The sequence below is a fragment of the Trichosurus vulpecula genome, chromosome 8 (genome assembly GCF_011100635.1).
Source record: "Trichosurus vulpecula isolate mTriVul1 chromosome 8, mTriVul1.pri, whole genome shotgun sequence".
NCBI classification, from domain to species: domain Eukaryota; kingdom Metazoa; phylum Chordata; class Mammalia; order Diprotodontia; family Phalangeridae; genus Trichosurus; species Trichosurus vulpecula.
In genome coordinates, this window is record NC_050580.1 from 127227303 (window position 1) to 127247328 (window position 20026).

General features: G+C 39.1%; 1 protein-coding gene across 1 annotated transcript in view; it reads right to left on the minus strand.

The window, feature by feature from the left end:
* Window positions 1-20026, minus strand: part of AGBL1 (ATP/GTP binding protein like 1) — an 864618-nt gene that overhangs the window by 721009 nt on the left and 123583 nt on the right. The window contains exons 12-16 of the mRNA XM_036736570.1: window positions 17462-17545; window positions 16996-17085; window positions 14572-14720; window positions 13363-13450; window positions 6969-7110 (exon numbers count right to left, since the gene is read on the minus strand). Of these exons, the coding sequence (XP_036592465.1) occupies window positions 6969-7110; window positions 13363-13450; window positions 14572-14720; window positions 16996-17085; window positions 17462-17545 (553 nt within the window). The remainder of the gene's footprint in view (window positions 1-6968; window positions 7111-13362; window positions 13451-14571; window positions 14721-16995; window positions 17086-17461; window positions 17546-20026) is intronic.

The window sequence follows — 20026 nt, forward strand, 5'->3', positions numbered from 1 at the left end:
ATGATCATCAAAAGGGAGATTATAGTTGGGATAGTATGCTAGAGAAGAAGATATAATATGGGATTTTTTGGAATGGGATGGGAAGAGATGAGTGAGATAGGATGAAATATGATAGGTTAGGAGGGGAGGGGAGGGGTTGGGATGGGATCAAGTGCATATAGATAAGGTTGTCCTTACTGAGAACACTAGCTACCACTTCAGCAGAGCCTGCAATCAAAAAGGGAATGTCAGTAGTTATGAGATGAAGTGCAACTGGTGTCACTTGAGGACATGAGGAAAAGAGGAATTTCTTGGTGAAAGATAAGTACGAGACTAGGGCCTCAGCTGATAGGGTGGGGGGAAGGGTATAGTTGGAGGTTTGTGGAGCAATAAAAGGCTGTGGAGAGCAGAATCAATTAGGGAGTGGTAAAAGGATTGCCCAATTGAGATTAGATAACAAGATATGATCCTGATACTTTCTCTAGCTCTATCCATTATCTCCTTAATAGGGTAGACAGAATACAGATTTAGGGTTTGGCATGAGTGGTTAATAGTCAATAAACATTTCTTAAGTGCCTACTATGTGCCAGGTACTGTGCTAAACTAGGGATGAAAATATGAACAAACCAAAAAAGGACAGTCCTGGTCCATGGGAGAAGATAACACACACACACACACACACACACACACACACACACACACACCCCTAAAAGGGATAGCCATAGTAGAGAAGATAAGGAAGTCCAAAATGAGTGCAACCAGATGAGAAATGAGGAAATGTCTGAGTGGTGATGATGAGGGCACAGTCTCTGGGAACCCCTTGAACCCTTGAACTCTCCTTGAATCTTCCCACTTGATCTGGCCTTGGCCTGAGTCTATAACCATTAGGCCCAAATGCCTACCTTGATCCTCCCACTCCACCTGACCTTGGCCTGAGGCTATAACCATTAAGCCCAAATGCCTACTTTGCCCAGTCCGCTATTGTCCAGCTGTTTCCCACCCTTAATCCTGTTTCCCATCCTTAATCCTGATCAAAATATCTATACCCTAGCTCTGTTACCCTAGCCCTTTATGGTCTGTCATTTCCATATAGCCTTCAGCTATTTCCCCCACCCTGGAGTCTGACCTCATCCCAGTCCCTTCAAGCTCCTCCTTAAGTCCCTCCCTAGACCCCTCCTCTGGTCACCCCAGACCACCCCTCAATCCCTCCCACAATCTTTGTGTATATAATCTCCATTTTGCCTCCATGAGGTTGGTCAGATCCAATCTAGCTCAGATTAGTCTGGCCCTCTTTCCTTACAGGCCTCGCAAGGGGTGGGATGTCTTGGGGCAGGCCTATTTGGCTAACTCTTAACAAACTTTATCTTTTCCCTTGGCTGAGAAAGCTTGAGTCGAATCCTTTCGGCAGGACCCGGTGTGTCGGTACTTTGGGGTGTCGGTACTTTGGGGTGTCGAGCACCTCTCACCCCAAACCCTCATCAGTGATAGGATAAAGATGCAAAGAATTCAAGATGAGAGTGAAAAATTGATCTGATTTGCTAAAGGGTCAATATTCAAGAGAAAGGAGAATGTAGGTACAACAGGGATAATGGCCTGGCAACATATTGAAAGGCATAGAGACTGTAGGTCATGGTGAGGCTAAAGTGATAGGGACAGATGAAATTATAGGAAATTGCCATTGGATTAAATAATTTTCAAGTTCTTCAACATGGAAGTAAACTACTTGTGAGTAATGAATGCCAAGATGAATTATACAACATCTTCTTACATAGATGGAGTGGATGAGCAGGCTATGGAAGCTGAGGAGATTATTTTTGTACTCCAAATGAGGAGCAATATCAGAAAGAAGAAAAGAGGGAAGACAATCATCCTAAGGGTTTCCCATTTGGAAATACCTTCCAGAGAATAGTGGAAAAGCACCTGGGAAAGAAGTTAAGTCATTTGGATATTTTCTATAGTCTTTGCATCAGCCCCTTCTTCTTAAGCAGAGATTATCATCACACCACATCACATGTGACATGGTCACCAGAATTCCTTAATTTTTTAAGAAGCCTGTTATCTTCAAAGATCTTTTTAAACTAATGCAGAGCAATTATTCCACTATAGCCTTTTATTTCTCTTTTTCCATATCCTTCCAACTAGTTCACAAGACCTTCCTCTCTTTTAGATGACCTGTCCTTTTCTCCTTTTTACAATGAGCCACATATGGGTTTGAGATTTTCTGCCCTTCTACGGGTTGATCTAGATGACCTGTGGGACACCTTCCAACATTGTATTCTATGGTTTTGTGGTTATTTAACAACCTTATTATATGATCTGCCTATTGCATCTCTGAGTCAATATATGTCCAAACATTTCCCATTTGATTCCATTTCAGTCCCTTGTGTGTGCTGTGGTCCCGCATAGAAATGTTACACATGTAGTATTTTGTTTCTCGCCTACCCTCATAATTTCTCTTCTTTGGACTTAGTGGTGTTCCAACTCTCAATGTCATATATCATAGTGGGTATAAAGAGATTATTGAAAAACTCTGCTTTTACCTTTGGGGGAGGGTTTCTGGGCAGCTAACATATAGATGCTTCATGTGGTCACTTTTTTGGCTCCTACTCTTACAGACAATATTAGGTTTAGTTACAAATTCCATTTCCTTGCCCCTAAAATATACACAGAAATTGTATGTTGGGTCTCGAATTTCAACTGATACAGCTGGTTACCCAGAGCAATTTCATAAACTAATCAATATGTTACTGAGCACTTTAGTGTTTAATCATTACACATATTTAAATAGTTATAAGGGTGATTACAATCGATTAAGTTTATCACCCCTCTGACCTCAGCATTAATGTCAATGATACTGTAATTCTGACAATTGTCCAGTACATCACCTGCACACATCTGAGAGATATAATTTGAAGCAACTAAATCCCAATTATTTCTCTTATAAAATAAAATAAATAAAAAAGAGTTGTAATGTTACAGCCACATTGAGAAAATATTCCCAGATATATATCCATTGCTATAAAAATGTCTGCAATTATTAAACATATACTACATTACTTGAGAGATTTAAAAATTGTGAATTCCATGTAGAAGTATATTTTCCACCCCTCACCAAAACTCCCAAGTATTAGAGAGTCAATTCTGCCCTTGGGGTATCAATCACATTTAATTTATCACTGATCTGTTGGAAGAAAAAAGATTTCTCCCAAGAACATGTCCAAAAATAAAAATGACTAATGTGCGTTCCAGATATATTCTCATTCTGACCATGATTGGAGAAAATGTTTCTCAGCAGTCACAGAGGCCCCAATTTTTTGGCTCATTTAAAACGAGAGAATCCAACGACTGAGAGCCATTGGGGATGCAAACTTTGTGCTGGGGTATATAAGATAAGACCTAGAACCTATCTCCCTTCAAGAAACACACCTTGTTTCTTGCCCTATTTCATCTATCCAGGAGAAGCAATGACCTGCACCTTTCTCCCAACTCCTCTTCTCACAGCCACCCCTCAAACTTGCCATGTTTTCTGGCCAACAAGAGTTCTATAATCAAGTGGAAGTAGAGCCATTCTTCTTGAATTGCAGTGTCAAAATGATGAGCTGCAGAGATTCAGAATAACAAGGTCTCTCCACATAACCCACTGTGTGGGAGGTCTCCTGCCTCCCATACTCACGGCCTCCCCTGCAGATTGGGTTGCTCTCCCTGTAACAAAAGTAGATCCTGGACTACTTGTCAGTTTTAAAAATGAATTCATTCTATTTTCCTCAGAGGTTGAAGTAGGTAATTGGGTCCCAGAGGACCAGGGTAAGTAGTTAGTGAGGGTAGTATAAATTGTTGGGGTGTGACCAGAGGGATTTTTGGCCTGAAGTTAGCCTCTTAGACTCCTGTGATGGTCTCAAAAAGAAGAATGCAGACTTGGGAATGGAATTGGAAGGAATGGCTTTGGTGAGAAAATGGATTCCTCCACTGAACGGGATCTATAGACCTTCTCTTCTAGAGTTATAGATAAAAGAGATTGGCTGATCACTCTAATTCAAACATTAGAAATGTCTCTCTAATCAGGCAGGGCCAGATAACTACAGGAACTCATTAAAAGGGATTTGAAGGGGTCTAAGCTATAGTTTCATGGACCACTGAACTAGATAAGCTGATACACCTAGCAGAAATTAAACAATACTGCCAGAAATTCTTCCACACTAGAAAGGTAGCATTTTATCACCTCATTGGGTCTTTGAGACAGCATGATGTTAATAGCATAGGGTGGCATTTCTCAAAGGTTGATCTAGGGATACCGAGGGATGCCTGAAACCCTTTTTAGAAGTGTTGCAAGGTCAATTTTTTTTTCATAAAAACACTAAGATTTTAAAATTACTAATATAGTATATATCAATAGATATAACCCACATAAACTAAAGCTTATGGAGGTCCTCATTAATTTTTTAGAGTTTGCTTCTGAGACCAAAAACTTTATGAACAAGTCATGTAAAGACCACTGTATTGGGAGTAAGAAAGTTGATTTTAGTTCATTCTCTCCTGCTGACTAGCTACGTGTTCTTAGATAAGTCACTTGATCTGTCTGGGGCTCAGTCTCATGAATGCTTAAAGTTGGAAAGACTGCCAGAGGTCAAATAGTTCAATCCCTACTCAAAGCATGAATTTTGTCTACAACATCTCATCCCCTTTCCACTTTAAGATTTCTCTTACTAGGACAACTCTAAAAAGATGGGATTTGACTAGCTAATTTCTAAGGTTTCCACCATGCCCCATCTCCTCCATCTCTAAGATTGTATAATTTGATGCCGGTTGGAACCTCAACAACATACAAAATTCTATACTATGTGAAATGACCAAAGTAATGAACCCATTGCACATTTATTCAAGAGCAGGAACTATTGTGCACATGATCAGATAATCATGGAAGTTAAAAGTATGAGAGACTTTACAGAAAACTTAGTCCAACCATAAGTGATCTTGGAAATCATCTAATCCCTCTAGGTTCTCACGTGTAGCCCTTTGAAAACACCCTTTAATAAAAGGATTTGTTCTGTAAAACTTGGACTTAGCCAAAAGGCTGCACCCAAGGACCTAGAAGGCCACGAGTGGCCTTGAGGCTACAGGTTCCCCACCCTTGAATCCAATCCCTTCTGTTTATAGATGAGGAAACTAAGCCCCCCAAGTGATAAAGTGGCTTGCACCGATCACACAAGTAGGAGGTAGCAGAACTGAGATTAAGGCCTGATTTCATTGATTCCCCATCCAGGATCTTTGACCACATCAAGCACTTTCCCTCCCCTTGAGTCTAGTTACAGTCAACATTTCATGAAAGTAGAGGTCAAAAGCTGCTGAAGGAGACTATAAATTTTGTATGCCGTGCATCGCTAAAAGTAACAACAATCATAGAGGGGATTCTAAATTAAAAAATTGTCATTATGTGTTTTATATTACAGTTTTGTTGGATAAAACTGTTAGTGAGAGGTATCTTAAGCAGCTAATAAAATCTTAATGTCTGTTGCAATTTAATGAACAGTGCTGCCTGTAAATATAAATGTGCATGGAAGAACAAATGATAGATCTAGAAGGAATGTCAGAAGGCATGTAGCCCAGCCTCCTCTTCCTACAGATGAGGAAGCCAAAGCCGGTGGAAGGAAGGTGACTTGCATAATGTCACAAAAGCAATAAATATCAAAAGCAGGATTTGAATACAAGTTCTTAACTTCAGAACCAGTATTCTTTCCACAAATCATACATTGTTTTGTGTAGCACAGTGGACTTGAAGGTGAATAATAAGGTTGCTTCCTGACATATGGGTATATTTTAATTTCCACTAACTTTGATCCAGAAACATTTGATAAGCAACTATGTTAAGTGTTGCAGGCATAACTTTTTAATTATAGAAGGCTCTTCTTATTTTCCTTTCCCTCTTTTTATCACAGGCTCAAAATGAGAAACTCAGTCCTTCTTGTTAAGATACATACATATATGACATATGTATAATCATTAATATTCTAATAACATTTTGCTTTAACAGAGAAGATCAAAGTACTTTCCAGAAGATACTCATTAATCCTCAAAAGATCTAGGATGTAGCTGGGGGCAGGGATGATTAGTCCTGTTTTTCAGATGAAGAAACAGCAATATGCTTTAAATGGTCAGGAAGCATACTCAAGCTTCTTTCTCAGCAGTGGTAGATTCAGGAAAACAGCTCAGATGCAACGATTCTTTGTCTAGGCCTCCCTCTGTTGGACTCTGTGTTTCATTTACAGTTATTCTGCTCCACATGCCATGATGCAAAGAGAACTAGGCTTGAAAACTAAAAGCCTAGATGCAGGTCTCAGCACCAAATAAGTGTGTGACCTTGGGAAAGCCTCTTAACCGGTTTGACCCTGAGTTTTCTCATCTACAAAAGTGGAATTTAATAAACCGTACAGCTTGCTGTAGATAGAGAGCCAGTTTCAGTGTTAAGTGAACCTGCAGCTCAAGGCCTTGCCTCTGACACATGCTGTCTGTGGGACTATAGGCAAAACACTTAAGCCGCTTTGCACTCTCAGACTATATTTTACAAGTAGTTGCTGATCTGCATTGGGAGGTCAGGAGGACTCCTACCCAGAGTTCCCCATACCAATCACTCATGATCTAAACATAAATATTACTATTATTATTATTAACAACGATAATAATATACTACTACCTCACAGAGGTATTCTGAGGAATGGTCTTTTTAAATCTTACACTGCTATAGATACATATGAGTTATTATTTTTACCAGATTTATAATAAATTTAAATCACCCTCTTAAATTTTTCTGTTTCCTACATAAGGCATCTGAACCTCAGAGGCCACAACATCTATTTGTCATAGGAAATCACCAGTTCCCACATGGTCTATCATTGCTATGTCTAAATATGGTAACAGAAACAGATCTCCCTCTCAATCATTTCAGTACTATGTAAATGCCATTAGCATAATGAAAGAGGAAGGGGAAGTATTACCATCAGAGCTGTATAGGTGTAGGGGTAATGGTAAGCCAGGTAGCAGACATCTTCATTATGAGGAAATGTGACAGAAAAGGTGAGTGTATAATGGCATTTTCCAGGAGCTCCTGCGGCAGCTGGATTCTGGCGATAATGATTTCTGGAGGGAAAGACAAGAAGAGAAATGAAGGGTAGAAAGAAAGGAAAGACTCTCATTAAGGTCCTTGGGCCTCACTAAGATGAGTGAGAATCACTTGCATGCTTTGTACCTCTCTGGCAAAGTGTTTTGCCATCATGACATGGGGATGGAGGGATCAGTCACTGCTGGATTTGGGAGGGGGAAATTAAGCCCAAAGATGGGAAATGCCTAAGATCAGAACTGAGGCTAGAAAGCAAATCAAATTTCCAGGCCAGTTCATCTACCCCTGAAATGATGTTTTTTAAATATCATGGGCCTCTCAAGAAGCATTTGAAAAAGAAGACTATGCAGTCATCTAACTGACTAATATGAAAACTGACCCACAGGAAATGCAAGAGATGGCTAGTAATCCCATTCTACTGAGAAGATTTATAGGATAAAGTCTAAGTTTCGCAGGCAGGGCCAAGAAAATTGTTTCCTTCTAATCACAGAGGGAGGCTTTTCTCCCAATCCTTCAAGAGGGTTTAGAAGATTTGTCTCCTCATTTGTGAGTGATTCAGCTTCCAGAAAGAACAACCAAAAGATCTGGAGAGAACATTTCCCTTTGTCAAAGATGAGGGACCAATTCTGATACTGTAGAGAACAGCATCAAAGTCAATTACAACCAGAAGTGCATTTTCAATAATATTCCCCTGACAATGCACCCATCAGTCCCATACCTAGTCTTCAAAGGCTGAGTATATCTATTGGGCAAGGTTTCCTGATAAATGCCATCAGCTCAGGTACATTAAAATGCAAGGGCAACCAAAGACTTAATTTTGCCTTTTAAGGTTTAATACTGGTTTATTTAGTTATATTACATTGAGACTTTGGGTTTTAACTGAGGAAAAGGAGGGAGAAAGGAAAAAGAGTATAATTATTCTTGTCAATTCTTAAAAAAAAAGATGGTTTTCCATCCCCTGTTCTCCCTTATCAACCCCCCCCCAAAAAACTACATGCCAATTACTTTAACTATTTTGAATAGAGTGATCGTAGCATCTGAAGCTAAAGACACACTGCACAGATAGCTCTTGTAAAGACCAATGTAGATTTTTCACAAAGTTCACTTGCTCCGGTGCATTGCAGTCTTAACCTCTATCCCTAGTTATTCTGGCAAAGAGAAGGAATGAGGTTGCATCAGAGTAAGTCCCAGGGTGCATATCATGTGTTGTTTCCTCATATCAAACTAACAGTCTCTGTTTCCCTTGTGATTACAGGCAGAGACCCACAAGTGAAAACTTTAAACATGAGTATGTTCACCCGCTGTGCCATCTGGATCCTCATACCTAATTGGTTTTACTACTCCCAAATATCCCCAAAGTTCTACAGTCTTTCCAAAAGCTAATACTTGAGTTATTAGAAGGCATGTAAGGGACCAGATGGTTGCTCTGAACGCATGCATGCTACATATGCTGTACTTTTGATTCCCTTTATGAATTGACTTGTAAAAATATTATTATTCCATCTCTAACATACATGCAATTTACACCCAGCAGAGCTGCTAGTGCCAGTCAGTTACATCTTCTGGCACTGGTTATAGCTCATTGGAAGGGAATGAGCCAGTGGCCGCCAATCAGATTATGGAACAGCCACTCCCACAGTGTACACCTTTTGTCTTACCCCTCCTCACCTATAAACATCAGAGACAAGGTCTGTATATTCTGATTCATGGCTAGCGGCTGGAGCTGACAAACAGTCATACTAAACTCAGCTGCCTCACAGATATCTTCCATTCTTAACACATTTTCCACCTCACAAATCAGGATCGCAGTGTCAGATTCCTTGGTCTAGGACTAATACAGAACCAGCTCCCCACAGCATCCCAAGCAACAATGAAAAGCCAACTTTCCAGGGTCACTGTAGAAAGTCAGAATCCCCACTAAGTGCTGATTTTAGCCTGGGGTTGCTGCTTGAAGCAGTTTCAATTATAGTCAGTCTCAGGTTTAAACTCTGGCTGAACCCCAAATAAACTCCTGGCCTCATCATGGGAGGGCTTATCCTGACTGCAGTGTGAGCAGGAACTATCCTGGAACTAAATCAGCCTCCAGCAAAATTTTTCATTTTCATACGCTCCAAAACTCTCCAGAGCTTCCTTTTCATATGTTTGTCCCACTGCCTTTATACTTGCCCAGTCTACGTGGAGATAACACAAACAAGTTGTTTTCTCTAATGTTTAACGTCCATGTTATGGACATTTTACACCTCAGTAACACAGCATTCATTAGTCCTGGATTCAAAGCTCAAAATTAGTCAGTATTGCAACAAGAAAACCTATAAAGGTAATGCCATCTTTGACTGCATAAACAAATGAGTGGAAAAACAAAACACGGGTCGTAAGAATTTTCCTGCACTCTGCTTTGGTTGGGGCATTTCTGAAGTATTTTGAGCAAGTGGCACCACATTATCAGAAGAACATTCACAAATTTGATCATGTGACAAGGATGGTAAGATAACTCAATATCATGCATTGGGATTGGCTGAAGGAACTGGGGATGTCTAGCCTGAAGAAAAGAGGACTTATGGGAGACAGGATAGCTCCTTAAGTATTTGAAAGGCTGACTTACAAAAGAAAGATTTGAATGGCTTTGCTTGTCCCCAGAAGGCTGAATTAGGAGTGAAGGGTAGAAGATGGAAAGAGGCAAAATTTCATCTAAATATTTGGAAGAAACTACCTAACAAGAAAAATCAAATAGACTGCTAAGAAGGGAATTACTTCCATTTCTCTGGAGGCCTTCCTGTGCAGGCTGGGTGACAAGTAACTACAAGGACTCTTGTAGAGGAGAATCTTCTTAGGTATATATTACTTTAAAGAATCTCTGTGGTCCATGATTTTATTATCTATGGACTCCAGAAAGTGAACTTAAAAGAGGTCTTTTGCCTGTTGAAGCCAGTAGGATTATGATAGCTTCTCTGTGCAGCTTCTGTGAATATCTCAAGAAGCCATATTGTCCTTATTAAAAAGTCAGACAAATTTGCACAGGCACTTGGGGTTGAGGATATATAGGAAAACAGGTGGTATATAAAAAAGATTCAAGGGGTTATTTGAGAGTGTTTATAGACTGGAAAAAAATGACCTCTCAGATATGATGTATCATATCACTGATGCCATCAAATTGATTTTCTTCCCACTTTAGGTGGGAAAGATTTATGAAAATCATATGGAATGATGGATTTGCATCAGCTTATATGGGCCAGCTTTGATCAATGATGACCTAGGATCAATCAAACTAATATTTGAGTAGCTATAAGCTTCCTTTTGCTTTTCCATCTTCTGAGTCAGTCATCTGTTGAAAGATGAGTTGAAGAATGGAGGACCCAAGTGTGTAGTTATGATTTCAATACATTTCCATCTTTCCTTTTTTAAAAATGCTGGGATGTATCTGCATATGTTTGTACATGCAAGTATGTACATGAAATAAGCGAATGGCAAGATAAGGGTGAATTAGATAATCTTAGAATGCCTATGACTCCATTTAACAAGGGTGTATCATATCACTTAACAAAATCCAAGAAACCAGAACAGCAGCCACCAAGCTTCCCTGTTGCAGCAGTGTTTCTAATATTATATATAACTTAAAATGTCTCTCTTGAGATATATCAGAAGGATACATGATTGCAGAGCACTTGTATGACATTCATCTTCATGAGTGAGCTATGCCGTCTCCCCTCACAAGTGAAGATAAATGTCAGAAGAGATCAGCCATTGTGTATTACATAGCCACTCAGCACACCATTTCCCTCCCACTGTCCTTCAACACTGAAGTGACTTTACATCAGAGCTGGGGGAACATGAAAAGGGTGAGACTAGATGTATGTCAATGGGAGAAACGGACTTGTGGAAAGTGAAGGCTAAAATGTTGGATGCTTACTTCTCTGAGGGGTAAGGGTTAATGGGTTTGGCCTTTCCTATTCTCCCTCTCAAAAAATCCCTTTCATTGTTTTTAGAGTTCACAGTGATCACTCCTTAAAGCACAAAGGGATGGGACACCTTCCAAATCCACATTCACAAGTCAGGATGGGAGTTGTTCTCCCTCAGAACTTTCTCCCTTCTCCCCTCTTTTGGGTCTGCACAGGGAAGCACTGGACTAAGACACTGAAAAAATACCCTCCTTATGAGGCAAGCACAGTTATACAGTGGAGCTCTAGATCACAGATGATATTAGCATCATTCAAGTAAACTACTCAAGCATCAGAAGGCACAGTGTGATAGTCACTGGAAGGATAGAATGCTCTCCAGAAGCAATGCCATAGAAGGAAAATGATTTGGAGAAGACCAAGATAACCTTTTGGGCAGACTCAAAAAAACAGGTGATGAGGGTTACCCTTGGTAAATATAATAGAGAAAAAAAAGGCATATCCATTCATTCCTAAGCAGATAGGACTGATCTGGAGGTGAACAGGGATCAGCATATCAATCTTTTTATTAGATCAGAGTATTGCCAAGTATTGCAAATATGTTAACATAATTTGATGAATAATTGTAAAACAAATGATATTACAATATAACAATCTTATCCACTCATCTCAGTTGTATTCAGGTCTGGAACATGAATATGAATTACATTACACATTCATGGTTTTCATCTTACCCCTGAGTTGCTCTTTAATCACAGAACAATTGTCTTGTTAATGACATTAAAAGCTATTAATGTTGGCATCCCTTAGGCGGCCTGTGTTCCAGATTGAGCTTCCTTTCCCTCCTCCCCACTGCAAGGACCACTGTCCCATGAGCCTCCCCCTACTGCAACTACTCCAAGAGGAACAGCCTCCTGGCAAGGGTACAGGTTATTGGATGAAGGTGCAAAGTGTTAATCCAAGCTCACTGTTAGTCCTAAGCCTAAACTGGAGGAAAGAGGAATTCTTCAAAAGATCAATATCACTGATGATTTTTCCTGGTTGTGGCTTTCACAGGAGAACATAAGTCATTCTTCACTCTCTAAGGCTCATGTGTAAGATTTCAAAATCTTCCTGTAGGAGTATCACATATCTACAACCTGTATTGATTTTACATTAGCTGGTAGAAAACAATTATTTTAACATTGGCCTGAACACCCCACAATCTTTAGAGCTACCATGATACTTGGCCCATAGAGAGATAATGGGATATGGTTTTGAGGAAAACAAAAGAAGGTATGATACAGCTAATTTTATAAATAATTCAATTGGAGCATTCCACAGGACCATAGTATCCCAGGTATTATGACTCATATCTCACCAATTCATTGAACTGAGGGTTTTAGTTAATTCAGGGATGTCCTCATATTTAAAAGTCAATTCTACAATCACTACAGTTGATAAATGTGACCAGCCAACCAATGTCCTCAACCTTCTGCTTCTATCAATTCCTTCTGTTGGATCCATAGACATAAAAAGCTTACTGGATACTGTCTAGTATCCATCAACTATAGGAATGTATATGTATATCATTAATCCAGCCAAAAATTGTTATCAAGCTATAGAAACTCAATCTTAGGCGCCAATTTTAGTCTGAACTCCAGAAGGTCTTACTGGTTTTGTTTGTTGTTTTGTTTTGTTTTAGTCACTATGCCCACAATGGAAAAGAAAGGTTGATTTACATTAGCCCAACCATGAAATAAGCATTAGCACATGACATCAGAGTCTGAAGGAAATCATTCAGTAGCTCCATTAGAAACGTTTCCCATTTAGTTTGGTTTTCATGGGATTTTTGATTGTAGGGAAATTTAAGTGTGTGTTAAGTGTCCTCTGTCTAGTGATATAAGCAATAGTGAAAGTCTACTGAATGATTAGGAAGAAATATAACTCCAATTCATGTGGACTAGTACAATAGAATCTTTCAAAAGTTTGTGATATTTGCATGGAACCAAAGATTAAAGAAAAATTGTTTATGAACCCTTGACACCTTCTAGACAAACAGGCAGGGTACCAAAAGATAACAATGGGGCTACTATATCATTTAAGTACAAAACTAGTAAGCAGCACTAAAATCAAAATAAAGCATTCCTCAATCAACCATAAACAAATGTTTATTCAGCACCTACTACATGCCAGGTACTGAATGTTACTTAAAATCCATGTATACACATCTTGTCTGTTTATTCCACTCAAGGACAGGAGATTTGTAGTCTTGAGTGATCTGTAACAAGTTTAGCAGATGAGCATTGGCAGCTGAAGGTTATGGGCATCATTATGGTTAAGCAGGGAATGGGAGAGGGAATGGAAGGGTGACCAAAGGTATACTAATGATGCACTTACTTGTAATAACAGATATCATAGCCCACCCGAACCCAGTGAGGCCTGCCCTGGAGAGCCTCCTTCACTGAATACATGGTCGGCTGCATCCCTACACAAAACAAAGGCAGGTTCAGGTGATAAGACTTTTTTTTCCAGAAGGGAAAAAAGAAGGAAAGAGAAAGTTGATATCCAGACTTTTCTCTTTCTACACAGGGTTCATCATCTGTTTCAGCAAGATAATTTATTTCTCTCCCTCCCAATAGAACTATATTAAAACATTAAAAAAAAACTTTTCTAAGGATGGAGTCCTAAGTTATATTTTTGGCTCTAATAATGATTCATTTGGTGACCTTGAGTGATTCCCCTAAATTTTCTGGATCCCTTTATCACTTCTGCTACCCAGTGAATGATGATCAGGATCAATGAGACTATCTGTAAAAATTAATATTATCATATTATTATTGTTACTTTCATTACTGGGACACTTAAAGTTACTTCTAAATATTAGAGTCCTTCAGGATCTATAATTTATCTAGAATACATCTATTTTATTTAGTCTGGATTTAGGAAAGTCAATAGATTTTTCGGAAAATGTGGATTCCATACTGCATTAGAATCCATATTCCAGCATGTTACGGTGACAGATATACCATTTAAGACAAAAGTAATCTCTGATCACAATGTGCATATTCAGTTTATATCAGAATCATCATCACAGGGGTTAAAATATATAGTTATAGAAGTATAAGTTTTGTCTTCTGAATGTTTCTAATCTAATTTCCTACTGTTATTCAGAGGAATCTGGCATTCCTCTGTGGTTTTTCCAAGTCCCTAACTGGATGGTGCCAATAATATCATGTAGCTTACCAATGTTGTAGCAAGCCTTTGCCATTATGGTTTATTGGACCTGAGAATATAGAAGAACAGGAACTGTCTACTTACCTGACAATGATAGGGAGAGAAAAGGATGGGGTAAGTCCTGACATTATCCCCTACAGGGGCACTCTGACTATCTGTAGTAGTATCCAAGCTTCCTCGTTTCCCCTCCAAAGTATCAGTTTATCATAGCTCAGCCATTAATTTGACACCCAAGTGGTGACCCAAAGGGATAGCCCTTCTCTAAACCCTTTTGAAACCAAGGATATGTTTTTTTTATTCACAGTCTAAACACACAAAACTACACTGATCATTTCACTCAATAGGAGTGTCCTTTTCCCCAAAAGCTCATACCGTAATTGAACTGGCTGTTGACCTTCTCACAATTGATGACATTGAAGCGGTAGGGCATAGCAGCCTTCATGCCGCTCACCTTGAAGTAGAACCACTGCTGGTGCTGGATGCAGTTCACATCAGCATTAATCAATAAATCATACTCAAACCTGGAAGGCAAGACATGTGATGTTAGCCTGGTGAGCTAAGAAACCTGATCTCATAGCCTTGATGAGGGGGGTAATCTCACTCTTATTACATAATACAAGACTGCTAGCTTTGACTAGGTAACTTCACCCTTGTCTGCTTCAAAGTTGGTTTAATAACACTGGTATTTCTTTCAAATGAACTACAAAATAATCACTCTCCATTATTTGCTGCACATAGAGTCACCAACCTAGAGATAGACAGGACCTTCAAAGCCATAGAATCCAACCTCCTCTTTTTACAGACAAGGAAACTAAGGCTAAGAGAAATTAAATGATTTGCCAAAGATCACAGGGATAGTAAGTGTATGAGGCAGGATTCAAATTTAAGTCCTCTTCATTTCATGTCCAAATGGACATTCCATGTCCATTTCACTTCACCACCTAGTACAAAGAATGCTATTGACCCAATGTCTAAGAATATGCTTTGACTTGCTCTTCCAAGAGTAATGACAGATTTGTACTAACCTATCTATATCCTTACCTAGTCTCTCCCCATGGCATTACTACTGTTTTATTACACGTCTAAATGTCTCAAATGAGAGTGGAAGTCTATAGCCATGGAAGAGAGGAAAGACAGGTGATAGGATCAAATCTAAAGTCTCATTTTTATCAACACCTAGCTCTTATCACAAAATTGACTAGTCACAAATCATCTGCATGATACCTGAGACTGAATTTCTAAGATGCCGACATTTTCAATAACCAAATACTTTCTACTTTGAGTCCGGGATGGGTGGGGGAAGGGGACGAAGAAGTAAAGTAATGAAGATAAAAGAAAAAAAATCACAAGCCATAGGTCATAGGGTATAATATATCAGTCGATCAGTCAAGATTCTCTGTCTATTCATTTTTTCCAGATGACAGGAAGTGCCCTGGGCTTAGGGTCAAGATGGATCTCAGTTTGAATCCTGCATCTGACACTTAAAAGGATTTTGATCATAGTTAAGTCACTTAACCTCAGTGAGCATTCCTTTCTTCCAGTATAATGACAAAAGAGTAATATTAATATTACTTATCTTACAGGATTTAAGGTGCTTTCCAAATGTTAAAGTATTATGTAAATGTGAGTTATTTAGTATCATTGTTATAAAGGGAGAAATGTGCCTCTGCCTTTGTTTTTGTGAATTGCATTTTCATCTCATGAATTAAAGAAACTCACATAGAATTGAAGGAAAACAACATTTACAAAGATAAGTCAATACAAAATATATTACCGAGTAAAAACGAAGTAATTTGGGAGAGAGGATGCTAACAACTAGTGGGCATAAGGAAAGATCTTATTTAGAAAGTGGAGGATGTGCTGAAATTTGAAGGGAGAACATTTCAGGCATGGCAGATGCCCTGACCAAAGATACTGAAGTAATAAACTTATACTGCCTACAAGAGCAATCAGTGGTAATTTTGACAGATGGATTCAGTGACACAGAGTAGGATAGACAGTGCCATCATATGTGGCCATAGGTCCTTAAGTTACCTCCAACACCTTGGGAGGTGCTGGGATGAGGTCCCCACCCTTGCTGGTTGAATAGTGGGAATTCTACTCACATTCCCCAGCAGGCAGACACATGTATGACCTATATGGATTCTCTCCCTATTAATCCAGGGCAGTGCAAAAAGATTTATAAAGGTTCTGTTGCATCCTGAAAGGTTAAAAATTCAAAAGACCCATCAAATACTCAAGTTGTCTAGAGTTCTGAATCATTTTGGAGTGTGTTATAGTAAGCCTTCAGTTAGTGAGCAATATTGGCTGTAATGACAATTTCTCTTTACATTTAGGGGGTAAAATACATTTACTAGCATCATAGACTTCTAATGATCTTGGGACCCTTACCTTCATTTTATAGGTCAGGAAAGTAAGGCCCACAGAGCTAAAGTGACTTGACTAAGATCTCACTGTAGTAAGCTAGTTGCAAAACTGGGACTCAAACCCAGGTCTCCTAATCCTAAAGCGATATATTCCTTTGATATTACAACTTGGCTCTACTTTCACTTCATTCCACTTTAGACTCTTAGTTTGTATTAAATCTCTCTTTCTTGAGCTTTAGCATGTTTATGATTCTGATGTGACCTTGAGCCCGTTACTTCGTATCCCCAAACTTCATTTTCCACATGTGTAAAAGGAGGCCCCTTACTGATCTAAATCTACAATCCAAATCCACAACAACTGCCCCCTCCCAATAACAAAGCTATTGCATCCTGGGCCACGCCCCTCTCCCCACAGATATCCCTTACTCACTCTCTCACTTGGATGGCCTTCCGCAGGTTTCCTGACTCAAACCCGGAGAAGAACTTCAAACATTCAGTTGTATCAGTGCTTTGAAAGAGCCTGGAAGCAAAATAAATAGTTCATAGGCATGCATATTATTATTGCTTTTATTTTTAATACTAAGAACCCATTTCCATGATCAGTAGTCAGCATTTTCCCATTGCTTAGATTGTTCATTGCTCCTAAAATAAGATAGAAAGATATTTATACGTGTGTGCATATATGTGTGTGTGTGTGTGTGTGTGTGTGTGTGTGTGTACATTATATATGTGTGTGTATGTTGTGTACTATATATATGCATATATATATATATATATATATAATTTAGCTAAATTTTAGCTAGAAACTGCTTAACTAAAAGCAATATCCCTTTCCTGACTTGCATCCCCATAAATCGAAGCCAAACATTGTGCCACCAATGCATAAGGCTACCTACCAAGGCTCATCTAAACTGAAGACAACTCTGCCCATCACCTTGTCTGGCTGGATGAACCGCTGGACATCTTCAAATATTTTTGCCCTGAATAGAGAAAAAAGTCATAAATGCAAAGTCTGCAGCCAAGAGTAGAACTGGGATGTGCCCTAGGGATCTTCTGCCTTGAGATCATTTTTTGCTGATGAAACCGAAAAGCTGTTAATGAAACATTCTGGTCTGTACCCTCCACTCCATTGACTTCACATATGTATATGCACCTTCATTTAGAAAATTATTACTTTTTTTTTTTTCACTGCTCTGGTGTGAAAGTTTTCCTCATTTTAATCTCAGTCAGTTTAGCTAAAGGCAAATCTTTCTCCTTCTGATTTCTGGCCCAGATCCATCAGCCCAGGGTAACTTTAATGTTGTTTTTCATAGGCTCTCTCTTCCATTTCTTCCTCAATGATCAAATAGGCATAGTTGCCAAGCCAAGATACACAAGGCTGGATCAAAAATATGACCCAGCCCACTCAATATCCTGCATTAGTCAGTGGTTAAGATCTCCATCTTTAAAAGGAAATTCCTTGCTTTCTCCTCTTATCTTCTACAAAAACATGATATTAGCTCATTCGTTTTTTAAAATTAATTTATTTTTAGTTTTAAACATTTACTTCCAGCATGCAATCTGATATATGCTCTACATATACATTCTTACTAAACATATTTTCACATTAGTCATGTAGTATAGAAGAATTAGAATGAATGGGAGGAACTATTGGAAATAAAAAACAAAACTAAACAAAAAAAGAGAGTAAATGTTATGCTTCAATCTGTATTCAGACTCCATAGTTCTTTCTCTGGATGTGGATGGAATTTTCCATCATGAGTCTTTTGGGGTTGCTTTAGGTCCTTGCGTTACTGAGAAGAGCTAAGTCTATCAAAGTCAATCACTGCACAATGTGGCTGTTACTGTGTGCAATGTTCTCCTGGTTCTGCTCATTTCACTCAGCATCAGTTCATACAAATCTTTCCCAGTTTTTCTGAAGTCTGCCTGTTCATCATTTCTTATAGCACAAGAGTATTCCATTACATTCATATACCACAACTTGTTTAGCCATTCCCCAACTGATAGGTATCCCCTCAATTTGCAGTTCTTGGCCACCACAAAAAGAGCTGATATTAGCTCATTCTTTTATTCTTGAGCTTTGTTTTGTTGACAGGATAGCATCCTGGAAGTGTACATTTTTTTTTCTCCCAGCTAAACCAACATGTCCAAATTGAACTAATTACCTCCCCCATAAATTCTGTTCCTGAAGGAATTCTCTATTTCTGTCCATGGTACAACTATCCTCAGTGCCACCAAGCCTGGAAACTTTGGTGTTGTCTCTGATTCATCCCTTTTCTCACATTCCCCTCTGCCAAGCTAATTAATTACTAAGACTAAGAAATTCTATGTGTACAATTTCTCTTCTCCATTCTCCTCATTCCTACTACAAAGTCCCCAGTCTAGCTCTTTTCCTTCTTTCCTAGATTATTATAATAGCTTCTTAGTTCAGCAATCTCTCCTCCCTCTAGTTCATCACACATATTGCTAACACGCTGCTAGTAGATTAAATTTCCTAAACCATAGTTCTAAACATGCCTCATATCCCATTTCCTTGCTCAAAAAACTTCCATGATTTTCTACCCCTTATAGAATCAGTCCAAATTACTTTATCTGGCATTAAAAGACTTGCACAATTTAATCCTTTTTCAATCAGACCTCCCATAAAAGTCCTTATCCTTTCTATGTTCCAGTCAAATCGAGCTGCTTACGACATACAGTGGCTAGGGCATTGGGCCTGGAGTTGGGGAGATCTAGGTTCAAATTCCAACTTGGGCATTTTTAACAGCATAACTATAGCCAAGTCATTTACACTCTTCAAGCCTTGTCATCTTCATCTGTAAAATGGAGATACCAATAGCAACCACCTCAGAGGGTTGTTTTAAGGATCTAGTGAGATAATGTACATTAAGGGCTTTGCAAACATTTAAGAGTTTTATAAATGTCAGCCATCATCATCGTAATCATCATTAGCTTATACCTTTGCCTCTACCTTGGAGCTTTACCTCCCAGCCCTGCTTATCTAATTCCTACCTATTCTTAATGACCCATCTTAAATATCATCTCTTATACAAAGCTTTCCCTAATCTTCCAATGAGAATGTAACCTTGGCCTCCTCTGAACTGCAAAGCTGCTATGCTTATGCCTTTCTCATTGCGCTGTTATAGTTATCTGTGCCTCTGTGTGTGTGTCTGTGTGTGTGTGTGCATGTGCTCAAGAGGGCAGGGTGCACACCTTAGTCTTCTTTAAATGTCCCACTGCCCCTAGCATAGTAGATGCACAATAAATCTTGGTTTGGATGCAGTGATTAATCACTACAAAAAAAGTCAACCTTTTCCTACAGCAACTGCCATTGGACAAAGACAGGAGCCTGAAGAGATGGGGGGGGAGTTAGTTGTGATGAAGATTCAGCAGGCAGCAAGAAGGTAAACAAAATTCTTCCTCTGACCAGACAGGCTGTGGATACCATGGTGACTGGGGCT